The 24445-nt window shown below is 42.6% G+C and overlaps 1 protein-coding gene across 1 annotated transcript; it reads left to right on the top strand.

The window, feature by feature from the left end:
• Positions 1-13804: 13804 nt before the first annotated feature.
• On the top strand, positions 13805-22140 carry NPPC (natriuretic peptide C). Its single transcript, XM_069727017.1, has 3 exons — positions 13805-14004; positions 16972-17259; positions 20616-22140. Exons 1-2 carry the CDS (start codon positions 13912-13914, stop codon positions 17233-17235), a joined length of 357 nt encoding a protein of 118 aa, XP_069583118.1. The 5' UTR covers positions 13805-13911; the 3' UTR covers positions 17236-17259; positions 20616-22140.
• Positions 22141-24445: the final 2305 nt, after the last annotated feature.

The raw sequence follows: 24445 nt of genomic DNA, 5'->3' as shown, positions 1-24445 counted from the left end.
TTACAATCTATAGGAAAAAGGGAGACACGAGAAGTGGATGGTAACAATTGCTTTCGTTGTTCGGACCAGCCATAGTGTCAGGATCGGGTGTTCATGTAAAGCTGCATGAACCAGTTAACAGCCTAAGTATGTAACAGTACAAACACAGAGGGCTATTAACTGCATGAAATATATGAGAACATGATGTGAGGAACCTGATTAAGGTTTAAGTATTTTAGTTTTTTTTGTTTGTTTGTTTGTTTTTTGAACGGGCCATACAGGGATAGTTAGGTTAATGCGTTAAGGCGGTAGGCCAGTCTGAACAAATGTGTTTTTAGGGCACGCTTAAAACTGTGGGGATTGGGGATTAATGTTATTAACCTGGGTAGTGCATTCCAAAGAATTGGCGAAGCATGTGAAAAGTCTTGGAGACGGGAGTGGGTGGTTCTGATTATTGAAGATGTTAACCTCAGGTCATTAGCAAAACGGAGAGCACGGGTAGGGTGGTAGACTGAGACCTGAGATGTAGGGTGGTGCTGAGCCATGGAGTGCTTTGTGGATGAGGGTAATAGTTTTGTACTGGATTCTTGAGTGGATGGGTAACCAGTGTAATGACTGGCACAGGGTAGAGGCATCGGTGTAACAGTTGGTGAGGAATATAATCCTGGCAGCAGTATTCAGGACAGATTGGAGCGGGGAGAGTTTGTTAAGAGGGAGGCCAATTAAGAGAAAGTTACAATAGTCAAGACGAGAATGAATGAGTGAAACAGTAATAGTTTTTGCAGTGTCGAGAGTAAAAAAAGGGCGAATTCTAGAAATGTTTTTGAGATGCAGATAAGAAAAGCGAGCCAATGATTGGATGTGGGGGGTGAAAGAAAGCTCAGAATCAAGGATGACCCCAATGCAGCGGGCATGTTGCTTGGGAGTAATGGTGGAACCACACACAGAGATGGCAATGTCAGACATAGGTAGGTTAAAGGGAGAGAACACGAGGTGTTCAGTTTTTGACAGGTTCAGTTTCAGATAGAGGGAGGACATGATGTTAGAGACAGCAGTAAGACAATCACTGGTGTTTTCTAAAAAGGCAGGCGTGATATCAGGAGAAAGAAGTGCATAATTGGGTGTCATCAGCATAGAGATGGTACTGGAACCCAAATCTACTGATTGTTTGTCCAATAGGGGCAGTATAAAATGTTCCACATTTTTACAACACCTGCCAGCAGTCTAAAAGACACTTTTTTTTTTTTAAGGAAAAACCTGAATCTAAAATGGTTCATCATACGTCGGCTGACTCCAAAACTCAGTGCTTGAAGGATAATCCAGAAGATTTGGATAATGAAGTAGTCAATACACTTGTCAAAGCCAAAGGGGTGAGAGCACTTATTTTCAATCAAGGCTTGACCGTTAAAAGAGGACATTTTTGTGAAATTGAAGGAATGAGCAGATAGGATAAAAAATACCTTTTGTATATTGGCAAAAAATTGGGTTTATCACTATGAATTGCAAAAATGTCTAGATTTCCCTAAAATAAGAGGCTAGTCCCTTAACCCAAATATTGTACACAAACACTTGAGTGCCTCAGTCGTCTAATACTCTTAGTGCCCCAATACCATCTCCGTATGTGGTTCCCTCTTACCTCTCTCTAAACCATTTCTACATACTGTTCCCATTACCTTACTACAAGATAGACCCCCTTACCTCTACATATAGTAATTCTGCCTACTATTACCCTGCTACTTCATATACTTCTATAATATACAGTGTGTCCGTAAAGTCATGGTGCACTTTTGACCAGCGCAGCGCTTTACAGTTTGCACACATTATCATCGCTGTCCCCAATGGGGCTCACAATCTAAATTCCCTATCAGCATGTCTTTGGAATGTGGGAGGAAATCGGAGTACCCGGAGGAAACCCACGCAAACACGGAGAGAGCATACAAACTCTTTGCAGATGTTGTCCTGGGTGGGATTAGAACCCATGACTCCAACGCTGCGGTGCTAACAACTGAGCCACTATGCCACCATTGTTCATGAGTTTCTGGATAGAACATTCCCCCGGCAGTGGATAGGCAGGGGTTCTGTCAAGCCATGGCCACCACAATCCCTGGATCTGACACCCTTAGACTTTTACTTTTGGGGTTATGTGAAGCAGCATGTGTACATTGAACATATCAATGACCTTAATCACTTAAAACAGAGAATCACAGACGTTATTCACTCTGTTACACCAGACGTCCTTACCTGTGTGTGGCAAGAACTTCACTATCGTTTGGATGTGTGTAGGGAAACAAATGGAGCCCACATCGAACTGCACTGAATAGGTATGAAACTGGGAGAGTTTTTCTTTTATTTGGAGCAGATTTCACATTTCTATCGTTTTTTGGTTGCTTTCTAGTGACTGGTCAAGAGTGCACCATTACTTTACGGACACACTGCATATGTTCCCAATACATCTCTTCCATTCATATCCCAAAACCCAACCTGGATGCTCTATCTCTTTTATCCAAAACATCCCCTCCCCCTTTCTCTCATCTTCTCTCACCCTTTATTTGTTTCTGCATATGCTCGTGCAGATGACCATAGTTTCTGTCAAATTGAGATTTGTCAAAACATTGGATCACACTCGGACCAATGTTATTCAATCAGGCAGTGCATGTGGCTGATTTTTTCCTCAGACTGATTGGTCAGAGGAAAAAAAATTGCAGCAAAAATCGGATGGCACTCGTCCATTCATGTCTATGGATCCGTAGAAAACATCGGACCTCACTGGAATGATACTGGACAAATTGAATGGAGAAACTTTTTTAATTGAAGCCAAACAGAAGGAAGCATTGTCCCCAGCATTGATATAGAAATAAAACATCAACTTTATCTTCTTATAAAAACAGATGGACAGGCATACTATTGATAACCTAAAGAATAAACCGACGTGTTTCGACTAGAACGTATTATTCATGGTCTAACATTTTTTTTAATTCTCCACATCCGAACAAAAATTGGATTACAGTTTGATCAAACTCCGATAAGAGTGTGATTAGCATAATCGGACCAATTTTCTCAGATAAAGAACATATGGTCGTGTGAGCCTAGCCTTACCCAGGTATCTGGACTTCGCTACAAGGAATCAACCTGGTCACTTTTCCCAAAAAAGTCAGCATCTGATGACAGAAGATTGGTGATTGGTGGCACAACCAAGATGAACGATGAACTGCATAGTCACCAGGAGAGCAGTCCAGAAAAAATAGCTTAAATTGCAGAGTGTGGCAGAGTAAAATAATCTAGCAATTAGTCAGAAATATTAACAGATGAACAGTGGTGGTGCTGTGTCCAGGTGACCCATTTAACTTATGGCATTGACCACAGTGATTCTAAACTTTGATTTTCTTTCCATATGTAGTAATGTTTTGGGTTTTTGTGTATTAACATGCTACATAATATAATTATGCTTCACTCCACATAATAATTATTGCAGAATTTTCTTCATTGCACCTTACATGAACAAATTATGAGGTCAGTCAGAATGTGCAGGTAAAGGTCCAGACGTTCAAAGATCTAAACCTAGTCTTTGCACGTACTAGGATCAGGAGCTTCTGAGTCATGACATGGAATACTAATACCCCAGGCGATCAATCCTCCTTTAAGAGCAGAAACATTTCAGAGTGGTAGATATGTAATTATAGGAGACATCTGAAACAATGGTCTTTATATTATGTTTGTTTCTACCTTCAGCATATTTCCAGATTTTGTCATACTGGTCCACATCATTTCTGGCAGCTCTCTGGAATTGTCTACTCTGCTTTTCTTTTAGAAGACCTTCATGATGTTGGCTTCTTGTTTTCTCTTATCTGCAGTTTCCATTGCATTTTCTGTTATTCAATTTGATTCCTTTGTTTTATTTCTCAGTTTTTCTTCCAGTCATCTTGGATTATCATAGGTTCTAACCACAGTTTTCCTATAAAACAATGGGTATGTTTTTCATCTGCTTTATTTTTATAGGCTGTCTACTTTACGTTTTATGCTCCTTAAGGAAAATGTAATTAGACCGTAAACTTTCTCAAGTTCTTGCAAAGTATGGAAAGTTTTACCTAGATATATACCTTATATATTAATAATAACCAATTAAATAGAGAAATTAGGTGGCATTTCATGGTCATTTTAGTTTCCCATCTAGTGGGTGTTCCAGTGTGGGAGTTATAGGGGTGCAGCAAAGGTCATTGAATGACTCATAGAAAACATTGCACAATTTATCGATTGTCTTTCTTCTCACGGATGTTTCATTCAAAAAGGAAGGAAAAAGGGCTAGTTACCAGCCACAATGATGTGATGCTGCTTCCATGATAAGGGAGAGCAGTCCTGAAGATTGGATTGTCTGTTATCACATGTTAGACTGATGACCACTATCACATGAACCGTGCTTAGGATATACTGTGGCATTGATATGTATGCTGTCCCTGAGATCCATGTCACTACTTAACTCCCATGTGAATGTAGATGATTTTTAGGAGCTCTGGTGTACCTGATGGTAACCATACTGTGCTCAGCACATACATGGGACACGCACATACTTGAGCTAGTAATCGTGAATTGTCCAGTATAACCCAGTAACGATCTCTGTGTTCTATGCATGAAGTTGCAGCCTAATAGAAATACGGTAGAAAGTCTATACTAGACTGCAATTGTGGCCCTATAATCATCCATCCTGCTGTTATCTGCTCAGAGCAGGAGACTTCTGTCTTCTTTAGGCGCCTATTATGTCATATAAATAGGGAGATACAGTACTTATGATTTATGAGCTCGTGCTGCCATACATCCCTCAAGTTTTGCCCGTCCACCAGTAATGGGCATAAGGATGTTTTACTGGAGAAGTGTCATTCTGATTAGATACTGCTTGTGCTATGATAATAAAGCACCGGTGCCCTGATATCATCTCACAGTGCACAAGTTACAAGTGTGTAATCCTGGCAATGAGAAAAATTGTCCTGCACTTGGCAGTACCAGTGTCTGTATCATTATATGATACTCTCACCAGTACTACAACTGGCAGTGTCAGTGTTAATATCAATTCTGCATTCTCCCCACTAGTTTTTCACTTGGCAATGCCAATGTTTGTATCAGGATAGGATACCTACCAGTCCTGCACTTGGCAGTATCCATATCAGTTCTGCATATTCTCCACCAATTTGGCTCTTGCCAGTGCCAGTATTTATATTAACATGGGATGCTCGCTACCAGTCCTGCACTTGGCCGTGCCAGTGTCTGTATCAGTGCAAGGTACTCCCCACCAGTCCTGAACTTGGCACTGCTAGTGTCTGTGTCAGTACAAGGTACCAGTCCTGCGCTTGGCACTGCTAGTTTCTGTATCAGAACAAGGTACTCCCCACCAGTCCTGCACTTGACACTGCTAGTGTCTGTATCAGTACAAGGTACTCCCCACCAGTCCTGCACTTGGCACTGTTAGTGTCTGTGTCAGAACAAGGTACTCCCCACCAGTCCCGCACTTGACACTGCTAGTGTCTGTATCAGTACAAGGTACTCCCCACCAGTCCTGCACTTGGCACTGTTAGTGTCTGTGTCAGAACAAGGTACTCGCCACCAGTCCCGCACTTGACACTGCTAGTGTCTGTATCAGTACAAGGTACTCCCCACCAGTTGTGCACTTGGCACTGTTAGTGTCTGTGTCAATACAAGGTACTCCCCACCAGTCCTGCACCTGGCACTGTTGGTGTCTGTGTCAGTACAAGGTACTCCCCACCAGGCCTGCACTTGGCACTGTTAGTGTCTGTGTCAGTACAAAGTACTCCCCACCAGTCTTGCACTTGGCACCGTTAGTGTCTGTGACAGTGCAAGGTACTCCCCACCAGTCCTGCACTTGGCAATGCAAGTATCAGTTCTGCATACTCTCCATTAGTTCTGAAAGTGTCTGCATCAGTGCAGGGTACCCCCACCAGTCCTTCACTACACTTAGCAGTGCCTATATCAGAGCTGCATACTACCCACCAGTCCTGCACTTGGCATTCCAATGTTAGTATCAGTACTTCATAGTCCCCACCAGTACTGCACTGCCAATGCCACTATCTGTATCAATACTATATACTCTCCACCAGTTCAGCACTTGGCAATGCTAGCACCTGTATTTCTACAGGGAAATATCCATCTGTTGTGCACTTGGCATTGCCAGTGCCTGTATCAGCTTGCATACTCTCTATCAGTCCTTCCCATGGCAATGAAAGTATCTGTAGATGGTACTTTCTACCAGTTCTGCACTTGGAACTCCAGATGCCTATATTAGTATAAGGTACTTCCCACCAATTTTCAATTTGGCATTGCCAGTGTCTACATCAGTACAGTATTGGGTGCTCGCACTAGTTCTTCATGTGACAGTGACAGTGCCTGTATTGGTACAGGGTGCGCCTCACCCTTGTATTATGTCTACAGCCAATAGCTAGGAGACATTTACTACTTAAGGCATCTCCACCTTTTGGGATGTACCTGAGCAACATTCTAGTTAGTGTGTTTCTAGCCTGCCTGTTGTTAGGTGCTTTTTATCCGCATTGTCTGATATAGTTTCAGTCAGGGGCGTAACTACCTCTGCAGCTACTGGGCCTGGCAAGTGATTAGCCGCCAAAGCCAACCCCTACTTCAGGTGGTTGTGCGTCCTCGGACACACATGCAGCTAAAGTGTATTGCAGCGTACAGACTCATCAGGTCCGTGCACTGCAATACACGCTGCCGGCCAATCAGAGACCAGCAGCTAATGTTGACATGCATGTGACCGGGGTGCATGGCAGTGATCTCATGCTCTACTGTCGCACGCCGAAGTCAGCTGTTGGCTTGCCATATACCAGGATAGGGGCCACATGCCATGATGGGGGCAATATACCAGGATGGGGCCGTATACCAGGATGGGGACATATACCAGGATGAGGGTCATATACCTGAATGGGGTGACAGACACCTGGTGTATATCGCCCAGGATGGGGCGATATACACCAGGATGGGGCGACATGTACCAGAATCACACCATGTACCAGGATGGGGCACATGTACCAGCATGGGGCGCATGTAGCAGGATGGGGGACATGTACCAGGATGGGGACCATGTACCAGGATGGGGACCATATACAAGTATGGGACAACATGTACCAGGATGGGGGCCATGTACGAGGATAGGGTACATGTACCAGGATGGGGGACATGTACCAGGATGGGGGCCATATACCAGGATGGGGCCCATATACCAGGATGGGGAACATATACAAGGATGAGCTGTGCATTATACTATATGGAGGTCTATGAGCTGTGCATTATACTACATGGATGTCTATGGGCTCAGTATTATACAACATGAGTGACTATAGTTTGTGCATTTTGTTGTATGGAGGACTATGGGGGCACATTACACTGTATTGAGGATTATGGAAGGAGCATTCTATTATTTGGAGGACTACTGGGAGCGCATTATACTATATGGAGGACTATGAGGGTGCATTATACTATATGGAGGGCTATGGGGAGTGCATTATACTATATGGAGGACTATGGAGAGTACATTATACTTCTGCTACGGGGGCCCCAATACTTCTATGTTCACACCTTTTAAGCATAATGATTTACTTTTTTTCTATACATTAAAGAACAGAAAAAGAACGGGGCCCATAAGTCTCTAGTGAGTTAACCTGCATCCTGTCTGCTATACAGAGTCGCACTGAGCCAGTGCCAAGTGGCTGTCCTGTCTGCTATCCAGAGCTGCACAGTTTATACCTATTGCAAGTGGCTGTCCTGTCCTTTATACAGAACAACACAGTATGAACCAGTACCAAGTAGCCATCATGTCTGCTATCAAGGCCTGCACAATCTGAACCAATACCAAGTGGCCGAACTGTCTGCTATCTAGGGCCGCACAGTTTGTACCTCTTTCAAGTGGCCGTCCTGTCTGCTATCCCCAGCCACACAGTCTGTACCTGTTCCAAGTGGCCGTCCTGCCCTGTCTAGGATTCAGTATCCAAACTAACATCTAAGACTCTTGGGGTCAGCTGCTACTGCTGGACACTGCCCTAGAGAGATATTTGGCAGGTACCTGCCTCACAAACCCTACCTTCCCATCAGAGGCTCCAGTGAGCCTGGTCCGTAGCGCAGTGTGCCCACTATTCACCAGCATTACATTCTGCATACTCATCATTAGTTCTGCAATTGCCAGTGCTAGTGTCCATATCAGCATAGAGTACTCCTCTCTAGTCCTACATTTGGCAGTGCCACTATATATTCCCTACCAGTCCTCCAGGATACTTCCTAAAATATACATATATCATCATAACTTGTAAATTAAAAGGGGGTATAAGAAATAAAAAGCAGAAAAGAAAGCTAAAACCATAAACACAGATTCACACAAAGGGGAATGGGATGAGTTTTAAGCATAGAAACTGTAGATAGGTATAACCAGAGAGTGGTTATTAGAGGGATATTTGTAAAACTTTTTCTAGATCCATTCCTACACCAATCCAGAACTCTAGAAAGGTGAGAGGCAATATAGTATGATCTGAAATCAGGTAGAGTTATACCCTCTGAGGACTTTGGATGGTATAGTGTAGTTCTAACGATACGTGGAGGTTTGCTAGACAATATAAATTTAGTTTGGACGGTAGCAAGACTCCTAAAGAAGGACTATGAAATGCCTATTAGAAGACCTTCAGTCTTGTCCTTGGACAAAGGCACATTAAATGTTGTCATGATGAAATGAGTTCAATAACCTTCTCACAGACCTCAGTATCAGCTTGAACCAAATAATTAAAAATTGTCAAGGTAGTGCAATATGGAATTAAAACCTATTTCATACTTGATAACCTACTTCAGAATTTAGTAGAATATTTCAAAATATTTTCAGTAAATTGAGCAGTCCACTGGTAGTCAAAGGTCTACGTACAGCTCTGGCAAAAATTAAGAGACCACCACATCAAAACCCTGTCATGGGCAGCCCAATCTCCAGACCTAAACCCCATTGAAAACCTCTGGAATGTAATCAAGAGGATGATGGATAGTCACAAGCCATCAAACAAAGAAGAACTGCTTACATTTTTGTGCCAGAAGCAGTGTGGAAAGCATGCCAAGACACATGAAAGCTGGGATTAAAAATCATGGTTATTCCAGAAAATATTGATTTCTGAACTCTTCCTGACTTAAAACATTAGTATTGTTGTTTCTAAATGATTATGAACTTGTTTTCTTTGCATTATTTGAGGTCTGAAAGCACTGTTTTAATTTTGACCATTTCTCCTTTTCAGAGAAAAATACAAGATTTATTGCTTGGAAATTCGGAGACATGTTGTCAGAAGTTTATAGAATAAATGAACAATTTACATTTTACTTAAAAATATACCTATAAAGAGAAAAATCAGACAAACTGAACATTTTGTAGTGGTCTCTTAATTTTTGCCAGAGCTGTATATCTGACCCAATTACTGGCATCCCAAAAAAGTGAAAGCATGATGGATGAATAGGTGAGAGGTGGAAAGCGTATTCAATGTCTGATTTGATTAAAAAGGCGCCAGGCAAGGCCTCAGTCACCGACCATACTGCCCTGTCAAAGGACACATAGTAACATAGTAACATAGTAACATAGTTAGTAAGGCCGAAAAAAGACATTTGTCCATCCAGTTCAGCCTATATTCCATCATAATAAATCCCCAGATCTACGTCCTTCTACAGAACCTAATTGTATGATACAATATTGTTCTGCTCCAGGAAGACATCCAGGCCTCTCTTGAACCCCTCGACTGAGTTCGCCATCACCACCTCCTCAGGCAAGCAATTCCAGATTCTCACTGCCCTAACAGTAAAGAATCCTCTTCTATGTTGGTGGAAAAACCTTCTCTCCTCCAGACGCAAAGAATGCCCTCATAATTCTGTGCCACCTCTTCTTTTGCTAATAACATCATTAATTGACTTGTCAGGAGAATAAGAGAGGTGGTGCATGAGTCTGTATTCCCCTGCTTCTTTTTGGGAACCACAAATGATGGTGATTTTCTTAAGTTATGAAATGGAGACCCTTGGAAAGGACCAGCCATTTGACACAAGCTTAACTTTTTGTCCAATTTGTCTTTAACCACCTTTTGCAAACTTTGTACCTATTTTAATTTACGAGAGAAAAAAGTTGCAGTATTTTCCACATATGGAACAAAGACCTCTAAAAACCTTTAGCTATTAACTCTACGTCCCCCTTTTTAGGGTCCTAACTTAGCCATGGTCGCATTGCGACCACATTCACTAGCGTTCTCCTGCCACCCACCACATATTAGATATTCATTCTTGACGCGGCATGAAGCAAAAAAATCTGCAGTGTCCCTCATTGAAAAGGCAGCTTTGGGAGCGCTGTGACATCATGAGCCATATCCAAATATCTGTCACTTTACATGCCCCACGACTTCCAGGTGAAAGGCTAGGTGATGGCGAAATTGTTCATCATAATGCCACCATTCCGATCCCCCATGTAGCTCGTGCGCAGAATAAATTGTCTAATTAAAAAAACAATTCTGAACAAAACTCATGGTGCTTTTTGCTTAAGACACTAATTCTGCAAAAGCTTGCAACCAATTACCAAAAGTTTTTGCAACTTTAGGTTTTTCATCATTCCCGTTTTTTCAAACCTTTTTTTAATGAATAAATCATCTGAGGGAGCTAAAACCCATATATCCACATATTCATTTTGTACCAAGGGGAGAAACAATGCAAACATATTCTTATATAATATTCCCATCGCCATCTTAGGCTGGGACAAAAGCCCATCTGGACATTCAACACCCTCTATTATCCAATTTTTCTAATACTTTACTTAAATCCTCCAAAATTTCTTCTCATTTATCCACAGAATTGTTTCTTGATAATGCAGAAATACAACACAAGCCACGCTCTACATGAGTTTGAAACACTGAAGCTGGTCCTGAAGTAACGGCTTCAGCAGAGGGAGCAATCCTGATTATCGTGTCACCCCTTAGCTTCTTCATCCTGGTCCTTATGATTCGTTGATCGCCTGCCTCGCAGACTGCCAGATTGACTGGAGCTGCTGTATGGTGCGCTTACTGAGCGAGGAGAACCCAACCGCTCTCTCTTGGAACGCCCACCTTGCCGCTTATGACCATGTCATGTACTAACAGTGTGGCTATCTCATTTAGCGTCAGAGTTAGTGTACCGACAACTGGTGTGTGACCTCCTCACATAGTGAGCTGATGCCCTGCAACTACGTGTTCTGGAAGGGAATTACTATAATGGTACAAGGGCAAACTATAACCTTTATCCCTGGGATCATTATCTTGCTCATCTTTTTCAGAGGATTCATGAATTTCAATACGTCTATGAGTGGACGGGAATATGATTAGGGCTGTATTTGCCACTAGGTACTTGAGGGCTGGTGAATAGGGTGATTGGTTTCAGGAACAGAGATGGTTGGACAGAGTACAAATATATATATATTACCCCCTCCACCGCACCAAGTAGCCAAACCAGCATATTTGCATAGAGGAGAGGAGGTTCGAGGTATGTGGCAGCCATTTGTATTTGCACCTGTAGGCCTGTAAGAAGATTATTTCATCATGCTGTAGATATCGTAACATCTATGAAGAGGGGGAGAAGATGCCGAAGCTGAGAGTGGTTAAGCACTCCTAGAGCTGAAGATACAGGGGGACTTATACTGTAGACTGTGAGTTAAAGGAGCTTACAGAGTGAGGAATAGTGTGAGGAACAGTATGGAAGGGGAACAGTGTTAAGATGTAGCAGTGTGGGGGGCTTAGTATGGAGAAGGAGCACCATGTGGGAGGCTCAGTATGAAGAAGGGTAACAAAAGTGCTCAGTGTAGAGAAGAAGCAGCATGGAAGTTCATCATAGGCTGTGAAAGATCATCATGGTTTAAAGACCAGTTGAAAACAAAATGGATGAGAGCAACTCCGATCAGTGAAGATGTCAACTATAAAGTACCTGCCTTTAAGAGTGAATTTACACTGAAAAATCACAGTCTTTAAAGGACTGGGTATGAAGCCAATCGGCAATCTCTAATAGCCTGTTTAGGCAGGACGACCATACTTTCATGTGCACAGAACAAGCGTAAACATCATCGTGTTCATAGAATAGCATTGTTCCCAGCAGCACATTTTTACACAGGATCAGAATGATGATATTTAATCAAGCTTAAAAATCATTTCCCCCAACGAACAAAAGTTTTGTTTGTGCATTGGATGATTGACAGTCTGTTCGGATATCCCGAAATCCGGTTCTTGATTATCAGCAAGTGTAAATGCACATTAAAGAGTAACTAAACTCTAAGGACTTTTTTTAATATGTTTTAGGTCCCTCAGTGTCTTTTGTGCTTTTTTTGTCATTTTTTTCTGACATCTTTTTGCTGCCAGCTTCTTATATAAATTGTATTGGATAAACACTAGTGAGCAGCTTTCAGGAAGGATCAGTCACTTCATTTAAGAGCTTCACGTCTTTGGAAAACTGAGGTGGTTAAAAGTAGCTCCCAAGACTGAATATATGCGTTTGACATTGCAGAACATTTGTTCATTCTTTTTAACTTTTATTTAACACTTTTTCAAGTGAGTTCTGGAGTGACCTGCCTGAAAAAGACATGATACCCTTAAATATGTGAACAGTATATACCGTAACTATCTGTATCGTATTTTAAAAAGAGACGCTTCAGTAAACGCCAGGGGTGTTCCCCTCAAGCATCTTTTATGATAACTTTTAGAAAATATTTTGCAGGTTGTTTTTTTTTTTCATATATAACAAATTGTCTGCTTCCAAGCCACCTGAAGAATGGTCAGATCGCTTCACAGTTTTCGAAGCCTGAAGCTATGAAAAGTTACAAAATAAGGAACATATGCACAGCAAGTCGTCATTTTGACATAGCTATAAATATGTGAATTTTCTCTTTTTCAGCCATTTCAGACAGAATCCACCTGAAAAAGAGGCTGTGTATACGCCTAGTATGACTTTCCAATGTGGTTGTGACCACGTAAAAGTGCCTAGGTCAGCATGAACGGCCCTGGGTATGATGTGAGTATCATGTACACCTCTCTGCTGGGTGTGATCTACCACTACAGCAGGCACTGTGGGGGTCCTCACAGATTTGGACCCTCTGTTCTCACTGGACAGGTCATTTACTGATTGCACAGGCTGAGGAGGAATCTCCTGACCCTGGAGCATGATGTAGCAGTGCTGTCTGTGTGCTGATTACGTTACTCTCTGTAGGGAGCACCCGCTGTGCCATGTCTGGCTGTGTAGGGTCGGGCACACAGGGATTGAGTTATCAGATTCCTGCAGACCAGCAGCATCCCTGAAGGACCGCAGGTGAGGGCTCACTGCTGTGAATTGTTTGTCTTGCTCCCATTGACAGGAGGGGGGCAAGGGCTCAGATGGTCTGGGGGAGCACATCTGCACCTTGGCCCACAGGTTCTTGTGTCCGCCACCCTGGGAGCAGGGCTAGGTTGTCAGCCCCAGTACTGATCAGCCAAGCTGCCCCCTCCTGAGCCATCTTTTCTCTTATTATGCACATTGGTAAGGATTCCTCAGCCGTAGTGAAGTTTTCTTTTCACAGCTCCTCAGACAAGGCACTGACTGGATGAGGAGAGCAGGGCAGCCAGAAATTTATAACCTCGCCTCCCTTCCCGCCCAGAGCCCCAGGGCCAATGAGGAAACAAACAAAGCCTGGGAACAAGTTGCAGCTGGTCCTGCCCCATTAACCCCTTCTGCACTTCGAGGCACCTTCACTATACACTATGATGCCAATCAAGATCCTCCTATCAGTACGGTGATGTCACCTCCCCGGGTTTATAAAATGAATGGGCTGCTGATAGGAGAGTTAGAGAACGAACAGGAGGAGGCACCTCTGCCACTTGTAACACTGCAGGATTTCTGACCCTGAGGAGACTGAGTGCCACAGTTAGGATGCACTTCTGTAATATTGTAGGCTGGGGACTGGTGCTGGCTGTGCTGTGCTGCAGGACGGAGGCGAAGCCTGTGGTACAGGCACATCAGAAGGTCAGTGATCACCTGAAGTTCTCTCTCCCATTTATTTCATCCTTTGTGTCTGTGATTCATCCCATTTTTCTGACTTTCTTCGACTGCAGTCCAAATTTCCCCGGCAGTATTCACCCCTCTGTACATTCAGGGTCCTAATACCCTAAGACTCCAGGATGCTGCACTGGGTGACAGGTGGCATAGACAAGGGGGCACATATTTTCCATTGATACCAATCACACAGCTCTCGTCTACATTGGGGTTAGTTTATGACATACAGAAGGGGCATTAACTTGTACATCCCTGGTTTCTGGGATTCAATGATTATTGTGTCCCGTATACTAATCTTTATAGTCAGTTTCTAGAGGTAACATAGTGCCGTACAAATTACTGATAGGGCTTTCTTCTGTGCCAGGTGCATTCACGGATACAGACAGACTCTGACCCCAGTCATACCTACGTGCATATTGGGCACCAAGCTGGTCATACATCGGGATATTAGTGTAGGCTTCATTCAGACTCGTGTAAGTTTATTCTTCTGGGATCTGATCCCATCTTTGGTACCAAATATACAGTTCATACATTGATCCACAACAGCCCATAAAATTAAAGTCTTGCCCTCCCAGAAACCTGAAATCCTGCCATAATGGTGTTGTGTATGACAGTGTGGCTTAATTTCTACAATCCTAATGATAATGGCGATTAGTAAAACAGTTTCTATTCAGGTCAGATACATTTTTCTTTTGTGAGATTGATCCCTATGAGATTGATTGACCATGTTAGTACAGATCTGGTTAGGGAGTAATCTTTGTGTAAGCCATCCATTCATTCCTCCTATAAAATCAGCAACTCAACATAAATGCAATCGCCAGGGTAAGGCTAAGTTCACACTAGGCATTTATTTTTTCTGCAGCAAAACCTAGGTGCTTGGCAGGAAAGAAACTGCGACAAAAATGCAGGTTTTGATGCTGTTTTGGTGTGTTTTTTTTCCTTTCAATTCAATGGGTGAAAAACGCTGAAAGAAGTGACATGCTCTATGTCCGAAAAAACCATGCAAAGCACAAAATCCTGATGACAAAAAACTAAGCTGTGTGCATGAGATTTCTGAAATATCAGAAAAATGCAGCTGAAAATTTGCATTAAAAAAGCTGCAAAAACGCCCAGTGTAAACTTAGCCTAAGACTTTTTTTTTTATATTTTGCCGTTGTACTTTCTGTTGTGCTCCAGAGATTTTTCTTCATCAGATTCCACTGAAATATCATGGGATCTGCCAAAAGAACTAATTCCTATGGGCAGCTATCTGTGAAAGTACTGGGAGACCACACATTTAGGACACTATCTCCACCCAGCCAACTCTGCACAGACAACTGTGATATTTCATTCCTGTAGACTCCAGGTGTCTGGCTGGGTACCAGAAGATGCTCTGATTGTGGATGGATAACAGAAGAGAACAGAGGGTTCGTAGAAATAACCCTTTTGGTACTAAACCATCAGTACTGAAACGATGCCTAACAGAAAACAAAACAATTTACGGTTATTAATAGAGGTCACGGTGCGCTCTGTCCATGCGTGGCCTCATATAACCCCAGGGAAAATCTCAAATTCAGGCACAGGTTCTTAATACATGTCGTGTGCAGCAGATGCAGCTGAAAAAAAATTGTAAGATGGGACAAATGAGAATAGAATGTATGTTACAGCTACCCCCGATATCAGAATATGTTTTTTGTGGTCATACATAGAGCTGCGGGAAAAGCTACTGTAATGTAGCCTAAAGTTAAATGACGCTTGACTCTGACGATGAAGGAGAGATTCACTTCTGCTGCGCTAAAAGAAAGACTGAAAAGAGCAACATTTAGCTGAAGAGTATTGTAGACCCTCTGCCTGCTGAAAATGCCAAGTTTGCCCTTTGTCATTGATGAGATCTATAGAGATCTGTTTGCTGACAGAGGTATGTGTGCACGAGTGTGTTTATATATATACAGGAATATATTTAAATACACAGCCATATAAATGATATTCCTTAACGAGCCTCCCAAATTAGATTAGCAGGTGGTCGTCTGACATTATATTTAAATCAAGGGTCAACCCGCATCGTAGATGCGACTGCCAGGCATGGAAAATGTCTGGAGCGTTAACTCTTTTGTCTCCTAGATGAGAATCGTTTCCAGCACTACTTGGAAAAAGTAAGAGGGGGAGGAGAAGTGTTATGATAGAATTACAGAATAATGTATAATAGGACTTTGAGAGTAAGGGAACGAGCTGAGCTCTGGGCATTGTTTGTGCAAATGTTACCTCCTCGAGTCCAGAACGGGTTACTGAACAGGTGAACACGACGACATGACATAATGCAGTAAGAGGCAATCTCCGGCACAGAGTCCACTATGTAGTCAGCACAATGCTCCTCGAGGCAATCTACAAATAAAACCCTTTATTGCACTTTATACACCTTTTTATAAGCAGTGGATGTGACTGACGTGACTAGCTCACCCCAAGAGAAGCCACCTTGTTGTTGAATGGTGGATGCCAAGGAGCAGAAGACAACCTCAAGGGCAGCTGATCTTATCGGGTTATCTCTTGTTATCCCATTATGATGGCTGATATTACCAATTAAAAGTGTGTTATCTTGAAAAGCAAGTCTGATAGTTGTTGTCAGTGACGGCCAAGACATCACTCATATCATTTGACAACATCATCACAGATGGATCATAGTTCCCAATCTACCATGCAATGTAGACCTGATATTTAGACCCCTCTTTCTTGGTACCTGCAGGCACTCTATTTCTACTCTCAAGTTCAGGGTGAATTGTAATTGATGGTCACAAACAAATGAAATATTTGATCCACGCAAAATCTTGTATTAAATTGAAATAAATGTCATTTTTGAAGATTTCTTTTTGTCAAATATCCAATAATATTTAATGGTCAGTCAATGTAATCCATAAATACATTGACTAATGAATTTCCGTATTTTGCCTTTTTATTCTGCAGTCACTGCGCACATTGCTAGGAGAAGAACTGGCTGAATATTTGGCCTCTGGAGAAAGGGGAGAAAGAAATATTGACCCCAAGACTCGTGCTCGACTTCTCAGAGATCTACGTGCAGATACACGATCAAGGGCAGCGTGGACCAGACTGCTCAACGAATACCCCAACACCCGCAAATTTAAAGGCGTGAATAAAAAGGGGCTATCCAAAGGCTGTTTTGGTCTCAAACTGGACCGCATCGGAGCCATGAGTGGCTTGGGGTGCTAGAAGTTGGAGCACCATCTTGTGGTGGTCAGTATGAACTACTCTAACATTTTTTTCCCCTACCTTGATAGTCCTCTAGTAAATTTCTGACTTTAATATTCTCCTGCATAGTCTTATGTGGTTACTCAATGTCTGTCACTTGTTTCTAATGACACTTAGTCAAGTGAATTCAGACTCCCATTATTCAGTCCTGGTTTACGCCTTTTCTGGCAGTTACTCCAGTTCATCCTTGACTTGTAACCTTTATTCAGTTATGCATGGTTAACTCGTTACTCGCATATTTTTCAGAGATGTCACTTTCATACATAACACAGCATACAACTCCATTCTTGGAAATTGACTTTCAAAAAAGATAACATTCAAAAACCTAAAATACAGTAAATAATGGTAGGCGTCAAGACAGGAAGGCAAGATTGCACTTGAATAAGTCTGTGTTTGTTCTCCAGAACCACAAGCATGAGACTAAAAGGAATTACAAATTGTGAAGCATTTAAAGGGATCCAGACCTTTACAATTGCTAACAAATATTAGGAAAAGCTAATGGGGGAACAAGCCCCCTACCCTCTTCATATGTTTGTAAGTGTTGCTGAGTTCTCTTGTCCTACAGAAATGTGAGGTTCAAATTTCAGCTCCTTCCAGCTGCAGCCAATGAAGGAGCAATACACGCACGGTGTGCAATGTCCCACCATGAGGGTGAGCCCACGCAGACGGGTTTTGTTCAGGTTTTTTATGCAGGTGTTGTAGATAAAACCAGGATCAGGTTGAAAAAAGAGGAGCGATCGTGTCCGTCCTTTATACTTTCTTTTCCTTTATGACTCACTACTGGTTTTGGCTCAGAAAACAAGAACAAAACCTGAGTTTTAAGTTCCCACAATGAGTATTTAGTGCGTTTTTAATGTTGCAGATTTTCCGCACCTATTAGCTAAATTAGGGTACGTACTGTTGTAGCACGATTTTTCAGTTTTTGTCTCCTTTTGGTAGGTCATGTTTTAAAATTGCTTTGATTTGGATACTTCTTCCTTCTTGGCTATGATAAGTCTTTATTGTATGTGCAGATTATATGTGCAGAAACATACTAAAAACGCATATGCTGTTTGTAACTGTGCAGAAAATCTGCAAATAAAACAATATTTATTGCAAGTGAAATTGACATGCTGCAGGTTTCAAAGTCTCACCGTGGCTCATTCTATGCAGCGTTAACAAAAAAAGCACAGAGGGCATGAGATTTCTATAAATCCCATTAATTTTGTTGAAACTCTAAGATGGTGCGATTTTTAAGCAATAAAAATACACAGCGCAAAAAAGGGTAAGGGTGACGTGTGCTAGTATATGCGTATATGGTGGCGTAAGACGGAGGCTGATCTGTAGGGTGACGTGTGCTAGTGTATGCGTATACGGTGACGTAAGACGGAGCCTGATCTGTAGGGTGACGTGTGCTAGTGTATGCGTATAAGGTGGCGTAAGACGGAGGCTGATCTGTAGGGTGACGTGTGCTAGTGTATGCGTATAAGGTGGCGTAAGACGGAGGCTGATCTGTAGGGTGACGTGTGCTAGTGTATGTGTATACAGTGGTGTAAGACGGAGGCTGATCTGTAGGGTGATGTGTGCTAGTGTATGCGTATATGGTGGCGTAAGACGAAGGCTGATCTGTAGGGTGATGTGTGCTAGTGTATGCGTATATGGTGGCGTAAGACGGAGGCTGATCTATAGGGTGACGTGTGCTAGTGTATGCGTATATGGTGACGTAAGACGGAGGCTGATCTGTAGGGTGACGTGTGCTAGTGTATGCGTATACGTTGACGTAAGACGGAGCCTGATCTGTAGGGTGACGTGTGCTAGTATATGTGTACACAGTGGTGTAAGACGGAGGCTGATCTGTAGGGTGACGTGCTAGTGTATGCGTATATGGTGGCGTAAGACGGAGGCTGATCTGTAGGGTGACGTGTGCTAGTGTATGCGTATATGGTGGCGTAAGACGGAGGCTGATCTGTAGGGTGACGTGTGCTAGTGTATGTGTATACAGTGGTGTAAGACGGAGGCTGATCTGTAGTGTGACGTGTGCTAGTGTATGCGTATATGGTGGCGTAAGATGGAGCCTGATCTGTAGGGTGACGTGTGCTAGTGTATGTGTATATGGTGACATAAGACGGAGGCTGATCTGAAGGGTGACATGTGCTAGTGTATGCGTATACTGTGGCATAAGATGGAGCCTGATCTATAAGGGTAATGTGTGCTAGTGTATGCGTATATGGTGACATAAGACGGAGGCTGACCTGTAGGGTGACATGTGCTAGTGTATGCGTATACGGTGGCATAAGACGGAGCCTGATCTATAAGGGTAATGTGTGCTAGTGTATGTGTATACAGTGGCGTAAGTTGGAGCCTGTTATGTAAGGGTAACGTGCGGTGGTATATGGATATACGGTGGCGTAAGACGGATCCTGATCTCTAGGGTGACGTGTGGCAGTATATGCATGTACGGTGGCGTGAGACTAATCTGTAAGGGTGATATGTGTTTTTGTATGCATATACAGTGGCGTAAGATGGAGCCTGATCTGGAAGGGTGAAGTGTGGTAGTATATGCGTATACGGTGGCGTAAGACTGAGCCTAATCTGTAAGGGTGATGTGTGCTAGTGTATGCCTATACAATGGCGTAAGTCGGAGCCTGATCTGTAAGGGTGACATGTGCTAGTGTATGCGTATATGGTGGCATAAGTCGGAGCCTGATCAATAAGGGTGACGTGTGGTAGTGTGTGTGTGTGTATACGGTGGTATGAGACGGAGCCTGATCTGTAAGGATGACGTGCTGGTGTATGGCTGTACGGTGGTGCAAGGCAGAGCATAACCTGTAAGGGTGACGTACTCTGATGTTTGCCTATACAGTGGCGTAACACGGAGCCTGATCTGTAAACTGATGAACACCAGTGGTGTCCGACTGAATCTATTGAGCTATAATGAGATCCTTTCGGGTTCCGCCATGATGTCTAGCATTTTTCACAGGAAACTGTGGAAAATGTTAGTGGCACGGTGATTGTGAGGTGATTTTGAAGTGCAATGTTTGTTTGTAAGGTTGTGAAGCCCAACATAGATCAATTTATACTCGGGTACGAGGTGCAGGGTTTGCCTGTGCACAGAAATGTTCAGCCTGTGGAAGGAATACAGTGACAACTCGAGGAAAATGAATGATTTGAGGCCAGAGTAGCGCTTCCCAGGCTTCTGGCACTGAAAATCCCGGGGCTGTGTTATTAATAACTAGGATCATAATTCCATCTGCATTTTCCATGTGCTGTTACAAGCCTCGAAGTGCTGTATGAGAGAAGTCAGAAACCTGGCTTGCCATATGCTAATAACAACATTAATCCACAGTCTTTTTCTCTTCCAGGCTCCTAACATTGACAACGGTTTTCTGATCACTGGTCATTATCCTGTCTTAGTGTAGACGCCCAGCGGAGAGTCTTGCGTTTCCAGAAGATTCTACAGCGAAGGGACAGGCCGGTACGATGGGACATTGGACCTGCTGTTACCACATGTCTGTCATCATTTTGTTGCCAGCGCACAAGAGCCACGAATGTGCGTTTTGTATACACATGTGTAATGAGGGCTGCCTAGATGTTTACATATCAGTGTTCAGACACGTGTTCACCTTTTAGGTGGCCAAGCGGACTGTCCCGTGTGCTCTCCACGTGCAAGAGCAAAACCATTCCTAATTCATGGACTGTCATCATTTGAGCTACAAGGAAATCTTCCCCAGGTTACAATTAAAACAATCGTCACATGCCTGACTTTAATTCTACCCTGAGATTTAACCCTTGACAGCTCATTATCCACAGAATGTATTAAGCTACTGTTTGCGCTGTAATGAGGCACCGGAGTTCAGTTACCAACCTGCCATGATCATAATTATGACCTGCCTCTACCAGAGAGGTTCGTAAAATGCTTGTCCAACTTCTGCAAAATAATAGGGTAAGACTGCAGCGCTTTCTGGGAGAAGAGGTCGGTCTCGAAACCTTAGTAGCTGCTTAATTGTTTTTAAACCTTTTTTTTTTCTCGTTAGTCTAATGTCAGTTTTACGCTGATCTTATGGCCAAGTAAATAAGCTCCAATGCTACAAATGACATGAACTTAACGTTTCATTTTGTGTTTCTACTTTTTAGACGTCTAGCGTTGTTACAAAGCTGCACAAAATAATAGGAAAACAGGGAATTTACTATTTTATTAAGGATTTCTCACAGATCTGGGAAATTAATTTGTAGAAGTTCCAGCCAACATATACGATACTTGATACGATGCTAGCATGATGATGTGTGACTTTGCAGAAATGGTCTACAAGAGCGGTATGAATTCAGACACGAGTCCTTGCACATCTCAGCTTCACATATATTACTAAATGTATCCAACAATATAACTTCTCAGTCATTTTTTTTTTACTCCTGACACCGAGGGCTCCTTATCTCTACTACGATATAGTTAGTTGCATGATCAAGTATTCTGAGAATTGGACAAATTCAGGTAATCTGTATGCAGTGGGTTTCACTGAAGTTGTGCCATATGCACTAGACCGACCGGACTAAGCACACAAAGTCTTCATTTGCCCCATCAGTTCCATTGGAAAGCTGCAAGCTTTGTCGGAGAGGCTCAATCCAGCAGTGCAAGGAGGAAGTCTCTTGGGGTACTCATGTAGACGGAGGGAGGGGGATCTGACAGAGCTATATGTAAATTCTCACCTTGCATCAATGTATTTATGTTGTAAAGCTATTTATATTGTTTATGAAGAGATATTTATAAAGAACTTTTATTTATGTAATGAACCAGGTCAAACAATGTAACATTTTGTCCTGAATAGTTGGAACGTTTTAAGATAAAAAAAAAAAAAAATTGAGAAAAAAAAAAAGACTTCATTCCATGTACATCTGTAATCTGTCTTTATTTCTGACGTTCTGTGATCAAATTCATTCTGGAGAAATCTATTGAACACACATAATCTATTGATTACACACGTGAATGAAGAATCGCTGTATAAGAATAGTTTACAGGTTGCCATTTACACTGGAACTGTTTTTAATTATGGCTTCTCATTAGATGGGTAAACTAAAGCGCCTGGGACACCATGCAAAAGCGGTAGTGGAGCCATCAACTCTCAAAACATTGTCTATAGTACTGATCCCCTCAAAGAGAGACCTTTTAGTTAAAGAAGTTATCCATTACTTTTACATTGATGGCCTACCCTTAGGATAGGTCATCAATGTCTGATTGTCCGACACCCGGCACCTTGACTGATCAGCTGTAATCCATCTCAGCGCCTGCCGGTCAGAAGTGCTCACTTGCCAAGCTGTTCTGTCTACTTGTAGTGGTTGCCGCAGGGTACTGCAAATCCGCCTCCTATTAATAATAATAATAATCTTTATTTTTATATAGCGCTAACATATTCCGCAGCGCTTTACAGTTTTGCACACATTATCATCACTGTCCCCAATGGGGCTCACAATCTAGAATCCCTGTCAGTATGTCTTTGGAATGTGGGAGGAAACCGGAGTGCCCGGAGGAAACCCACGCAAACACGGAGAAAGCATACAAACTCTTTACAGATGTTGTCCTGGGTGGGATTAGAACCCAGGACCCCAGCGCTGCAAGGCTGCTGTGCTAACCACTGCGCCACCGTGCTGCCCGTATTGATTTGAATAGGAGATGGATGTGCAGTACCAAGCCCCTGCCACTACCAGAAGATGCGGGTGGCAGACCCTGACTGATCAGATATTGATGATTTATCCTATGGATAGTTCATCAATGTAAAAGTAGTGGACAACAACTTTAACTTCAGGCATCGGGTCCTGGAAGAGTATATAATCTCTGCCATTGTGATAGTTACTGGTTCTCTTGCTATAGAGGTGAAACCTAGTATTTTAACGTAATATTGAACAGTTCTGATTTGTTTTATCACAGCTCAGTTGTATTCATACCGCTGTGTTTTGTGATTTCCAATCTTAGCACCAGTTCAGGAAATGCTCTCATGCATGAACAGAAGGTCTGTCTATGACATCTTCACTTATCATATCCCTCTTGACACCATTACAGTTATAAAACCACCGATGCCCAAATATTTACCAACTCTGTAGAAGGTCCGTTTTCACAGACCGTACAGCAGTTTTTTAGTATCCCTGATAGGTCTGTGTAAAGGGACCTTACATAGAGTTGGTAAACATTTAGCCATTAGTGGTTGTTAAATGGCCGGTTTATACAGGCAGACAACAGTAAACGATGCACATTCAACAATCTGTAGTAGATTGTTCAGTGCACATAGGCTGCCATTGTTCTCAGCAGGGCGAATCCTCATTACACAGGATGATGCAATGCCAAAGATGATTTTTTTTTGTGCTGCACAAAAAATAAATTCTCCCAATGAAAGAGTGATTTGCTCAATCATTGAATGCTCAGCGGCCTGTTTACACTTTAAGATTAGTATGAAACAAGCATTCTTAAGAACACTTGTTCATGATAATCTTTGAGAGTAAATGCTGCATTAGTCACACTGATTATCTACCATCATTTTGAGCTTTCTGCATAATCTTCACTGCATCCTATCAAATTTTGCTTCCACCTGTCTCTCTGTCTCCTGCTTGTAAGAGCCAGCTGACAGGGAGAAACATATTACAACAAGGAAGCAGGGAAGGCAAGGCTACAGCTACATCGTATAGGATACACTAAATGTGTATGCACACTGCATCATCATTATGAAGGAGAATTCCTAGGAATGCTTGATTTACGATAATTGTGAAGTCAAAACAGGCTGCTGATCATTCGATGAACGAGCAAAACACTCGTTCATCAGGTAAAATTACAAGGTGCTTAGTGGCACCTTGTCCTATGTAAACAGAACCTGTGCTGCCAAGAACAGTAGCAGCCTATATGTACAGAATGATCCCTTACTGATTGTTCAGTTAGCTTCAGAAGTGGCGTGAGTTTGTGTAATCAGGCAATTAAATGACCAGCAACCAGCAAAATATGTTGCTGGTCATTGAATGCTGCAGACTGTAAATGGACCATTGGACTTTGCAGTGTGGGTCAGGACACTTCAGTTGTATATCACTTATCTGTCGTTGTCCTTTGATATGGCTCGGAGCGAACCCCATCTGCAAAGCCATCATGACAAATGTGATCTGCACTACGGAAACCTTATTACAGGGAAGAAGACATCAACAAGGCGCAGATATGCAC

The sequence above is a fragment of the Ranitomeya imitator genome, chromosome 5, assembly GCF_032444005.1.
Source record: "Ranitomeya imitator isolate aRanImi1 chromosome 5, aRanImi1.pri, whole genome shotgun sequence".
NCBI lineage: Eukaryota > Metazoa > Chordata > Amphibia > Anura > Dendrobatidae > Ranitomeya > Ranitomeya imitator.
The sequence above is the reverse complement of the archived record's forward strand: the minus strand, read 5'-3'. Positions and strand labels throughout refer to the sequence as shown.